This window comes from Staurois parvus, unplaced genomic scaffold, assembly GCF_062004578.1.
Source record: "Staurois parvus isolate SC_StPar_1 unplaced genomic scaffold, SC_StPar_1.0 ptg000299l, whole genome shotgun sequence".
Classification (NCBI taxonomy): domain Eukaryota; kingdom Metazoa; phylum Chordata; class Amphibia; order Anura; family Ranidae; genus Staurois; species Staurois parvus.
In genome coordinates this window covers 22,374,040-22,387,014 of record NW_028318095.1, presented here as the reverse complement: position 1 = coordinate 22,387,014, position 12,975 = coordinate 22,374,040, and the positions used below count along the sequence as shown (strand labels likewise).

The window sequence follows — 12,975 nt, the reverse complement described above, 5'->3', positions numbered from 1 at the left end:
AATGGTTTGAATAGTTTTTTTTTTAAATGCCTTACCTCTTCACTATGCCGTCAAATTGCCTTTTCTATTTTTACACATGCTTTTTTGCGTCTATTATGTTGTAATTTGCTGTAGGGAACACCAAATGTGGAGAGACTAATTAAGTGGACTGTCTGTAAGCACAGTAAATGGGGTTGTAAAGACAGTGATCTGTCTCTTGTAATATGCTGACAGTCTCTGTTTCCTACAGCAAGTTTGAAGTCTGACCGTTACTTACACAGCATCTCTGCAATCCCCGATTCCTTTATAGCATTTGTGCAGTTCTGGACATCAACATTTCATGTGCCAATTAGTATATGTGGCCCTTCAACTACATGAGGTATTGCAAGTGAGGGCTCCTAAATCTAGTACAGTGACCACCACTGATGTAAAGCATACCTCTTTTAGCTGTTCTTTGCGCAGCTTATATTCACGTTTCTGTGACTCTAAGAAGCTATTCAGCTCTTTCTTCTGTTGAGCCTGAATGTGCTGCTGGAACTTCTTTTCTTCATTAGCCATCAGCTTTAACTGTTACAAAAACACATACAATCAATCAGATAGTGTCTTATGGCTTTAAAACAAACATATATGGGGAACATTGTTATTCTTTAAGGTCTCATACATTAAATCAGCATTATCGTAACTCACAGACAAAAGTAATATCAGTTAATTCTCAATCATGGGCACATTAGTACTAGGTTTCGATGTCATACATTAAAGTGTATTTCCACTTCCGCAGCTAAAATTCAATAACCCCTACTTTATATTTGTTATGCGTTTCCATGGAAATTCCTACTTCGCTTTTCCCCAATGTGTCATTCTAAGGAAAGGGCTATGGAGTTAAAGTGGAGTTCCACCTGAAAAAAAATAAATAAAAGTCAGCAGCTACAAAAACTGTAGCTGCTGACCTTTAAAACACAGACACTTACCTGTCCCTCGGACCACCGCTGGTTTCACTAGCCGTCTTCTCTCCCTGGCTGCAGCATCTTCAGTGTGGGCACCCGGCTGTGACAGCTTGCGGCTTCACAGCCGGGTACCCACTGTGCACGCGCTAGAAGCGCTGCATTTTGTGAATGGCCCCGTACTCTTCTGGGACCTGTCACGTGTCCCAGAAGACTACAGGGAGGGCGGGGGTGGGGGGGCGGTTGACAACTTCCGCTTCCGATCGTCAAGGTGATCGCAGAGGAAGTGGGAGCGAGTACCTGTCAAATTCAGGAACCCGCTCCCTCTCCGCTTCCGAAAGGTGCCAATCCTTAATAGGGAGCAGGGGACAAAGGCTTAAAGCAGAACTTCCCTTTTTTGGTGGAGCTTCGCTTTAAGTTAACCACTGTCTGTACTGTGATGGCAGATCTTCAGTGTCAGTTGTAAACTAGACGTGCACACTGTCCCAACAAAGGGTTAAAGTTCTTAAGTCTAGGGCTGTACATTGCATGTTAGTTCATTTTTTAAAAACTGCCCATACACCTGTCACCTAATTGCACACTGGAAACCATTTTGAACAATACAAGCTGCCTATGGAGTCCTATTTATAAACCTGCTTCAAAAAAACAACTAGAAAAGGTAAGAAATTTGTATTTTTAAATTGCACTTTAAGCTACAAGCACTAAAAATACCCAATAATTAAATATAACATCAGATAAAGCACAGCACACCTTGCAATATGTGCAACCAAGAATCCCTTATTTAACAGTTTGCCAGACATGCTTATCTGTGTATAAAAATGCACATAAAATTGGCTTATTATCTACCTCATTTTCTTTCTATGTCCTTTGAAGAAAAAAACTCGAGAGAAAGAGGAAAATTAGTTTTAACTGCATGGCCTTAAAAGAAGGCCATGAATATTGTATACAGGACAAAAGAAGGCCAAGTGAGCAACAATTCTCCATAAAATTGAATCTACACAAGAACAGCAGCCAGAACTTTTTTTTTTCCTTAAACTGAATTACAGTATGCTTTGCATACTGGCAGAAATCGTGAAATTTTGACATCGATATTTAAAATATGACTGATCATGCCAAAAAGACTTTTATTTAAGGATAATGATCACATGAAGCCATTTATCATCACATAGTTGCTTGGCTCCTTTTTAAATCATAACGATAGCAGAAATCACCCAAATGGCCCAGATCAAAAGTTTACATACCCTGGTTGGCCTTGGTACAGACACACAAAGTGACAAACATAAGTTAAAATGGCAATTAAAAGGTTAATTCTCAACATCTGTGGCTTTTTAAATTGCAATTAGTGTCAGTGTATAAATAGTCAATGAGTTTGTTAGCACTAAGCAGGCTAGATACTGAGTCATGGGGAGCAGAAAATAACTGTCAAAAGACCTGTGTAACAAGGTAACGGAACTTTATAAAGACGGAAAAGGATATTAATAGATATCCAGAGCCTTGAATATGCCAGTCAGTACTGTTCTATCACTTATTAAGAAGTGGAAAATTTGTGGATCTCTTGATACCAAGCCAAGGTCAGGATGACCAAAAAAGACTGCAGCCACAACTGCCAGAAGAACTGTTAAGGACATAAGAAAAACCACACAGGTGACCTCAGAAGAAATACAGGATGCTCTGTAAAAAAAAAAAACGTGTGGTTGTTTCAAGGAGCACAATACGAAAACACTTGAACAATATTGAGCTGCATGGTTGAGTTACCAATTCCCGTTTACAACATGCCCAACAACACCTTGACACATCACAGCTTCTGATACACTGTAATCTGCAGTGACGAGACCAAAATAGAGCTTTATGGCAACAACCATAAGTGCTATGTTTGGAGAGGGGTCAACAAGAATACCATCCCCACTATGAAGTATGGTTGTGGATCACTGATGTACTGGGAGTGTGTGAGCTCTAAAAGGCACGGGGAATCTTGTGAAAATTGATGGCAAAATGAATGCAGCATGTTATTAGAAAATACCGGCAAACAATTTGTTTTCTACACGAAAGCTGCGCATGGACATTCCAGCATGACAATGACCCTAACCACAAGGCCAAGTTGACTCTCCAGTGCTTACAGCAGAAAAAGGTGAAAGTTCTGGTGTAGCCATCCTAGTCTCCTGACCTTAATGTCATCAAGCCACTCTGGGGAGATCTAAAATGCTGCAGGTCATGCAAGACGACCAAAGACTTTGCATGACCTGGAGGCATTTTGCCAAGATGCCTGCAAGAATTCAGGGACTCAGACAACTATTACCATAGACTGCACACGGTCATTGATGATAAATGGGGCAATGAACAGTATTAAGGTATGCAGATGGGGAGTCACTTAATTGGTTTACTTCCGGCCATGTTTTGTTTTATGATTGTGCCATCGGTTATGACATACAATTTTATATGAATCCCATAAGAAATAAAAGAATCCCATAAGAAATAAAAGAAATGTGCTTTGCCTGCTCACTCAGGTGTTCTTCAAAAATGGCACATACTGTACAAACTCTACAAGGGTATGCAAACTTTTAGGCACAACTGTATACAAAGCTGCAGTAGCCTCAAATAATCCCTAGACCCAAACAAAAAATGTATTATATTGCAGCTTACCAATCATTAGATGTGGTGGCTGCATTAGTTTAATTTTTTTTGGGGCTTTTTTAACCTCTGTTTTCACCTGGTGATCTGGCTAGTAACACGCCTCCTGTATTAGAGTACCCTAACTCTTGATGGAGTACAGGGGGCACCTTTGGACAGCAGCATTGTCAGTCGAACTCCAGGTTCGCTGAACTCCTGGTACTATTTTGTAAGCAGTTACAGCAGTTTTTTTTTCTTTTGGGTAAAGATTTTACATAAACTGGTCATTGCAAGCACCCCTGCTAGTGTTAAATGGTTTGTCTCATCCATGTAACTGATGCATTCTGCTGGAGAGCTTGTTTTTTTTGAAAAATAGATTTGCTGGCTGGATCACCAGGTGGAAATAGAAGTAAGAAAGCCAAAAATAGAAAATAAATACATCCATCACTTCTAAGAATTGGTAAACTGTAATAATAAATGTTTGGTTTTCAGTTTAATACTGTTGGAAAGTTCAGACTCCTACTGGCTCACCTCTTTGTCCATAGCCGCTTGGTGTTTTTTAATAAGTTTTTCCATTTCTGCTGCAAAGTTGTTACGTTGAGTTTCCAAATCTTTGTCTAGTCGGAGCCGGTGTTCGTCCATCTCGGCCTTTAGCTTGTTTTCCAGTGCCATCAGTTGCTTTTGATGCTGCCGCCTCATGCGCTTGTATCCAGACATCTGTTCTCGAAGCTCTGAGTCTTGCTCATGTTCCTGTATTTGCCTCGTCACCTGAAGAAGACAGAATGGAACAACATTTGGTTTTCTTATCATATTCATTTATTTTTAAACCGGATTTATTTTAGAATATGGTCAGTGTAATTGCTGCTTTTTTTCAAAGACTCCTTGACCAACAACATCGCTGCATAAGGAAAATTCTATGTTGAAAAGAAACAGTAGAAAGATTTCTGCATAACCTCCTCAACCCTAAACCTTTGAAAGAGTATTGCATCTTACTAGTCAAGTGAATATAACATGGCCTTTATACAATCTCAAGCTAAAAATGTCAGGGTGACCATATACATTACAATCTTAATATAAGTCCATCTACAATTTGTGGTGCATTTAAGTATATATATTCTAGTTTTGGACAGGAAGGGGGGGCAGTTAGAATCTCTGTTAGGGTTACATTTCTTTCTTATACCCATTTAGAAAGAATTATTCTTGATTTTGTCCTAGGTACTGGTAATGATAGAAAGTGAATGGATGTCTACAAATTTATAGCTGTCATTAGGAAAAAAGTAAAGAGAAAATTTCATGATAGACAGGTGTTCCAGTGACAACTGGAACAAGACGGGATTCTCCTTAATCTACAGGACAGGAAATGAAAGCAAATCTTCACAGTGTAGATGCAAAAGGAATGAAGACCTGACAGAGGTCCTCACTCAAAAAAAAACAAAACACTATTATGCCTTCAGATATTGATACCAAAAAAATGAACCTACCAATGAGGCAGTACGAATGGTGGCAAAGTGCTCTCTGTTGCGATAATGAGACTTGTGACGAGAGACCTGGGGAGGAGACTGTGGCTCTGATGGTCGGGCTCTAGGTTCAGATTCCTCTGGGTAATTTTCTTCCTCCTTAATATTAAACAGGAAACATTAGTAAAGTTCAAAAGAGAAATTTTACTTTCTGACATGTTGACTCCAGTAGTAAAGCACCAAAACTATCACAATGTCCAACACATCAACTAATTGAAGATAGAAGATAAAATATAGATCACACTGCAGAACCCAAGAACCAGATCCTGGTTGCAGATAACCATAGTATTACTACCTGTCCACTGGAAGCAGGCCGGTCTCAGTATAAAATGCACCTGATTGTGCAGTGCTCAATCTGCTCACCCGACACCATTGAAGGGAGGTGTAATAACATAAAAACCTCAAGAACTTTGGCACCTTTGGGTGTGGACTGGATTATTCTATGTGTAAAGCAAAAACCTTTATAAAGAAAGCTCATCTAAATGTAATTATCCTTAAATCCATTGTTAAAAACAACCTACTGGGAATGGCAGTGGTTTCCCTGAGGCTTTTCACATTTGACTGTTCCACATCTTTTTGATGGAGAAAAGACAAGTGAATGGCTGAGGAATACAGAAACAAAAATGATCAAAAAGGATGAAAACTGATGAAAATGACAGAGAACATAACCTAGAGTTCATGGAAAAGATACTTGTTATTTATTAGAAAACACTGCTTCAATGCGGTAAAGCAAAGAAAAACCCAACACTCCCCCTTTTTCCACTCCCAAAACGACCTAAAGCCTAATCAGCTAAAAATATGCCCGGTCATAATAAAACAGTAGTTCAGACACAAATGCAATGAGCATATCTGCCTCTACACAGCTCCTACCATCACGATGTGACCGTGCTGGGACCGGAGCAAGCCAGTAGCTACTTCTAGGCAAATATCACCTGATATCAAGGGGGCAACGGTGATGAAGTTCAGGTTGCAGTTTAATAACCTAAAGTATTATATATATACTGGTACTTTCAATATTGTTAATTCTGCAAATCCTTGTCTTTCAGTTATATTTAAACATTCAGAACAGATACTTACTGTTTTGTACACATATACTGTATCAAAAAGCCACAGACTGATTTATTCAATCAGTAAATACTCACAGGTTTTAAATGGATGACGGAGCTGTTTGACATCACAGTATGATCTCCTTCCATCATGTCCAACTCACTCTTGTCATCTGAGGCATCCGGAAGACTATTCACACTACTGCTTTGGCTACTGGCACTAATGGACATGCTTGGAATAGACTGGTTACTGCCGATGCTGTTCACTGTTCCTGTTCTGCCAACTCCATGCTCTTGCTCCTAAGAAGGATATCAAGCAGTGTCATGAGAAGACCTTTCCACCACTCATACACCATCACAAATAGAACATAAAATCAAGTGCAAAAAGTACAATTTTAACAGGAAGGAAAAAGGTAAAACCTAAACCATAGTTAAAATAAAGTCTGCTTCGGTTGATTAGGTAGGCATTGCGAATCAAAGATGGAGTATGGAGGTGCTGTGGGTCCCACACTGAGTTATAATCACATGACCAAGAAATGAAGTGTTATAGGAGGTGTTCATTACAGCTAGTAATGGGGGGGGGGGGGTAGAAGAGGAGGATCCAGGCTGCTCTGTGCAAAACCACTGCACAGAGAAGGTAAGGATAACATATTATTTTTAAGGGGGGGGGGGGGTGAAAGACAAGACTTTAGTATGACTAGCTGCTATTAGACCACAAAGGCCAATTTAATTTCACACACCAGTACAAAGTGATCCTGAGATAGGCATTTTTCATTTGCATGGTCAAAGTTGAATATACTGTAAAATGCCAAGTAAAATGTGTTTGCAGTAGTGTATGGCAGAGCACTAAGAATGGGTCTCATACCTCTTCCTCCTCTTGAGTTTCCACAGCAGGTCCATTGTGGGCCTCCTGGAAAAGCAGCTTCTTCATTTTACGGTATTGTAGGTTATCCAACTCTCTGACTGCATCCTTTGTCCTCTGGATCAGGTCAATTAACACTGTTTCTGGTCGTTCACGCAAAGCAAACATGTGCTGTAATAAAACATATTATAAAACATAAGAAAGATTGACTCATAACACACCACATCTTGAAAAGAAAAAAAACAGACAAACAATGCTATATTTATATCCTCTTTAGAAAACATTTACATTGAGTGTACTATGGGCAACAACACTTATATGGGAAAATGTTTACAAATATACCATCAAAACTGTATATGGACATCCAGACGTTGCTGAGCTCTGGATGCATTATTACAAGCTCCTGTATGTGTGCATACAGTTGTTAATGACTGGTCAGTAAGTATAGTACACACTGCATCCAGAATGCAATAAAGGCAACTGTTATGAACCTAACCTACAGATCAACAATTATAATTAGAGATTATTCACCCTACTCACAAACATACCACACAATGAAAGTCACTGACCTTAAGCAGCTCATCTGATGTTGGCCTGTCTTGAGGGATTTTCTGCAGACAAGAGTCCACAAAGTTTCTGAAGTAGTCAGACCTTTAATATAAAGAGAGAGCACATAGATTTGTATTGAAGTAGTCACAGGATATTCTCATCAACAGAAAATTATAAGTGACAATATATATCATCTGAAATATGTTCACATAAAATCCATCATGCTATAGATTTGAAATGCTGCATTCTGTAATTAATGTACCTTTTGGACAAGAGATATTGTAACACCTTTAGGACCAGTAGATGCCTGTGCACCATTGTGCAGGTGCTCGGACTAAATTTAGCAGTTAATTTGATACCTCTAGGACTCATTTTTTTTGTTAAATGTTCTTGCATGGCAAGACCACTTACTGTTATCTCACATATATATTCTTATTATAGCCAAATTTACCACTCTAACGCCTCCCACAGTTTTTACACTACATAGACAGTAATATACCGAAACGTGCGGATTGTTCCCGATTGGTGTGCTATTATTTTCTGGAACGTTTCGCCGAATGGTTCACGAAATATCGGCGTTTTTGTGGTGAAATTGGTCCCATAGGAATGAGTGGCGGAATGTTCAAAACTAGAGTGGGAGCTGACAAAAGCTAGAGTGTGAGCTGAAAAATCAGGACATGATTTCTAAACTGCCATCACTCTCTCATTTTCAAGCCACTCCACCCAGTTACTCTGCCCACTCCAGTTGTAGACTACTGGTGGAGGAAAGAACACTTCACACAATTTCCCCAGAAATTGTAGCTTTTCTAGTTTTATTTGGTACTTCACAAATACCCTGTGCTTGGACTTTTTTTTTGACAAATGAAATAGTAAGAAAAATGTTTCACATTAAAAAAATAACATGTATCACTATTTTATTAAACAATGTTCATATCTTAGAAAAAAAAAAATTCTGTGTGTGCAGAACGCATGCACCTAGAAGGAAATAGCTTGACAAATTCGAAGCACAAGAGGTTTGTTTATTGACAAACCTCAAGGTGTTTGAGAAGCTAGTAACCGATTAAGGGAGTGATGTCTCATTTCCGTGCCCTGCCTCTGCTAGTGGATTCTAAGGGTCCAAGCACACTGGGCTTTAAAAAAAAAAAAAAAAACCGCCAGTTATTTTGGCAGAAAAAAAAACAAAACAAAAGAACGCTCATATACGAGTGTTTTTGTACAGCCGTTTAGGAGCATTTAGCATTTTTTTCTGCCAGAAACCTCTCAAAAACACAAGTCAGAAGTGTTATTTTTTTCTGCCTCTAAATGCTGAGCTTAAAATATGCCGCTAAACATCCTAATGTGCATGGACATATAGGATACATTGAGCTGCTTCTACAGGCAAAACACAAAATTCCAGTAGAAGCAGCAATTTTTTTTAAGGGCAGTGCATGAAGCCTAAATAGCAAATACAGAGAGCTCACTGAAGTAGAAGAGAACTTTTGCTTGGCTTATGCTGAGATTGTCATGTCACAGCCATAGCGGGGCAGAGTGAAGATCTCTATACAAAGCTCCCAAGGTTCAGCAAAAACTCAGTGGTAAAATCAAACCATTTTGGCTGGAAATGTGCTTTTATACCCACATTTTAATCAGAAGGGAAAAGGGATTGCAGGGAAAGAGCTAGGACCTTTGTTACTGCTTAAATAAAAAAAAAGTCACAGCTTTATCTATACATTACAGCTTTGTAAGGGTTACCACTTTTGTAAGGCACAGCTTTGGGATGTTATGACATAAGCCAAGGTACGTTTTTTTTATCACACTTGCAGGAACAGGCTGGGCTAGCTGCCAGCATACCAACCACAGTTCAATGGAGACTGCTCAGTTACTGGGTGGTGACCAGAAAGAGAACCAAAGAAAATAAAATGCCATGCATGTACTCTGACTGAGGTTGTAGAGGAGATATCACATGTTCACACCGATTCGGGATCCTGCCAGCTTCCACAAATCGACAATGTAATTCCACACTGAGAACTGAGTGCACACGTGGAAGAGCCATCAAGTGTGAAGCAAATGTACTGCTTAGACTATTATCACTGCTCATCCCAATCATTCTCAAGATGTAAATCTTCTTATTAAGCAAAACACAATGCTACTGCCAGCAGATGGAATATTAATCAGAAACAAGGTGGGTTTGTTGGGAATATAAAATTCTAGTGGGCTCATTAGTTAAATACTGTGAGGAAAATGCTTCAGCAACCCATAGGAGCCATTCTGCACAGCCATGCTTCTTTCTGTTGGAGGCTACACACAGGCATAGCTGGAAGGTAAACATTCTGTCAGGTTCGTTCACACAGCTAGGAATCGCAGTGACTTGCCACTCATCTAGTTAACATTATACCGTGTTCCTGCTGTAAAGAAAAGACAATGATGTAATGTCTGTGCACATAATGAACACTCACTACGTTTGGAGTACACTCACTAAGTTCTAGTATTCTGGAGAACAGCTGTAACAGTATGTGTTATAGGTAGTGGCGTCCCTAAGGTTGGTGTCACCCGGTGCGGGAACACTTGGTGACACCCCCTCCCCCCCCCCCCCCCCCCACCTACTCTCTCTCCCCCTACCTACTACATGAAGCTGCAGTGCTGTCACCAGGGTTGGGGGATTACACACTGACCTGCTGCATACTCTGCCTGCCCCTCCAGCTGTCCGACTTCAGCCCCAGTGGCAGGTATGTGGACCCACCCCTCTGCTGAAACGCCGAGGATGAGAGGTGTCCGAAGTGCCTGCCTCACTGTCCGTCCCCTCAATGCTTGCTTATTTCAGCAGCGGAACATACAGGGACGGACTGAGCCTCTCATGGGGCCCTGTAGTGAACCCGGGCCCTTGGTCAGTCCGCCCCTGGTGAAGCGGGTCTGGTGAAACCCCCGTACAAAAGGTGTCACCCGATGCGGCGTGCACCCCCGCTACCTGCCTAGGGACACCCTGGTTATAGGAAAGCTATATTGAAAGAAATAGAAGGGCAGCAATAAATCAAGATATAAAAGTGTTTTTATTGATTTATCTTTTAATAATTGCATGTGGTGGCAAGGAGCACGCTGGCAGGAGAAAAGTGCAGAGGGATAAGCTCATCAGCCTGTTGCTACTCCTTAAAGTGGATGTAAACCTAAAACGTTAAATATGAAAAAAAACACATGCTTCTAAACTATATACTTGCCTCTCTCCAAAGCACCAGTGATTTCTCTCTGCTGCCTGGTTCCTCTGTTGTCAGCATTAGTTAAAAAGGTGAAACGGTGATGGGGAGGGAGCTGTAGCACACTGTCAATAATTCATATCCAAAGTTGTGCCTGTTGTCCATACTGAGTGAAAGGAAGGAGAGGTTTTCCTTCTTTCCAATCAATCCTGCCCCTGCTGCTAGATGCTGCAAACAATCCTTTCCTCTGTGTGCTCAGAACGATCTACAGAAGAAATGATTTCAGATATACAGCGGAGGCAGATTTTTTTCATCTCTGTGTATCACCTAATGCTAGTCACTTCACTGGGTATACGTACGGGTTTACAACCATTTTAACGGTCTAATCACAGGCTGGGTGCAGGCAGGTGACAAAGCTGTATCACTTAACTGCAATGGAGAAAAGTGAGGCCACCAACCAGCATTTGCTGTTTGACTGGGATGTGTAAATGTCAATACTAAATTGAGAGAGCAAATCCTCTGGAGGGTAAAACAGCTCACATAGAGCAGGTAAAGTAAGTATTGAACGTGTCACCAATTTTCTCAGTATATATATATTTCTAAAAGGTGCTATTGACAAGAAATTTTCACCATATAAATCGGTAACAACCCATGCAATCCATACATACAAAGAAACCAAAACAAATAAGTTCAGAAATTAAGTTATGTGTAGAAAAATGGAATGACACCAGGAAAAGTAATGAACACGCTAACTGAAATTTATTTAATACTTCGTACAAAATCTTTTGTTGGTAATGACAAAATCAAGATGCCTCCTGTATGGAGCAGCTAGTTGCACGCATTAGTTTAGGTGTGATTTTAGCCCATTCATCCACACAATCAGTCTTCAAATTTTGAAGGTTCCGTGGGCCTCTTTTATGAACTCTGATCTTCAGTTCTTTCCATAGATTTTCTATTGGATTTAAGTCAGGAGATTGGCTGGGCCATTCTAGCAGCTTTATTTTCTTTCTTTGAAACCAATTGAGAGTTTTCTTGGCTTTGTGTTTGAGATCATTGTCTTTTCCATTCATCCTTCCTTCAATAATATGAAGTTTGCCAGTACCGTATGCTGAAAAACAGCCCCACACCATGATGTTCCCACTTTCAAACTTCACTGTTGGTATGGTGTTTTTGGGGTGATGTGCAGTGCCATTAGACCTCCAAATATGGTGTGTATTATGGCAAAGAGTCCAATTTTTGTCTAATCTGACCAGACTTCCAGTAATTCACAGGTTTGTCTAAATGTTGTGCAGCAAACTTTAAATGAGCTTCAACAAGCTTTTCCTTCAGCAATGGAGTCTTGTGTGGTGAGCATGCATACAGGCCACAACACTTTAGTGCATTACTTATTGTTTTCTTCTAAACAATTGTACGTGCTAATTCCAGGTCTTTCTGAAGCTTTCCACAAGTGGTCCTTGGCTCTTGGACCACTCTTCTGATAATTCTATTCACTCCTCTGTCAGAAATCTTGCGAGGAGCACCTGATCGTGGCCAGGTTATGATGAAATTATGTTCTTTCCACTTCTGGATTATGGCCCCATCAGTGCTCACTGGAACATTCAGAAATTTAGATATCCTTCTGTAGTGTAACCAATGCTATCAGTATGTTTTGCAACTATAAGGTTGCAAAGGTCTTGAAAGAGCTCTTTGCTTTTACCCATCATGACATGTTTCTTTTGTGATACCTTGGTAACGAGACACCTTTTTATAGGCCATCAATTGAGACTGAACCAGCTGATATTAATTTACACTGAAAAGGGGCAGGATTGCTTTCTAATAGATTTCTGCTGGTATCTTGGCTTTCCATGCCTTTTTGCACCTCATGTGTGTTCAATACTTTTTTCCTGTGTCATTCCATTTTATTACACATAACGTAACCGCTTCCCCTCCGCCCTATAGCAGCAATACTGCTACAGGACGCAGGGGTACACAAAAATCACATTTATATACGTGATTTTGCATTTCCGGGTAGGGGGCGCGCGAGCCCTACCTGCACCGCCATTCGCGGCCTCAGCTGTCAATCACCAGGTGTATGTGTATAAACACAGCTCTCCCCCCTATAATTTCCTGCACCCTGCTTCATATGGCTCTGCATAGCAGAGCCATACAAAGCAGTGTGCTTACAGTGAAACACAACACGCTTAGTAAAACACACACAGCACAGTTAACCCTTTGATCGCCCCAGATGTTAACCCCTTCCTGCCGAGTGCCAGTTCTCTGGAGGGCAAGTGGTTAATTTCTGAACGTCTTTGTTTTGGTTTCTTTGTA

At 40.4% G+C, this 12,975-nt stretch overlaps 1 protein-coding gene across 1 annotated transcript in view; it reads right to left on the bottom strand.

The window, feature by feature from the left end:
- TAOK1 (TAO kinase 1) overlaps positions 1–12,975 on the bottom strand; it is a 181,160-nt gene that overhangs the window by 31,806 nt on the left and 136,379 nt on the right. The window contains exons 11-16 of the mRNA XM_089683020.1: positions 7,522–7,603; positions 6,956–7,123; positions 6,187–6,390; positions 5,009–5,143; positions 4,059–4,295; positions 418–546 (exon numbers count right to left, since the gene is read on the bottom strand). Coding sequence (XP_089539146.1) covers positions 418–546; positions 4,059–4,295; positions 5,009–5,143; positions 6,187–6,390; positions 6,956–7,123; positions 7,522–7,603 — 955 coding nt within the window. The remainder of the gene's footprint in view (positions 1–417; positions 547–4,058; positions 4,296–5,008; positions 5,144–6,186; positions 6,391–6,955; positions 7,124–7,521; positions 7,604–12,975) is intronic.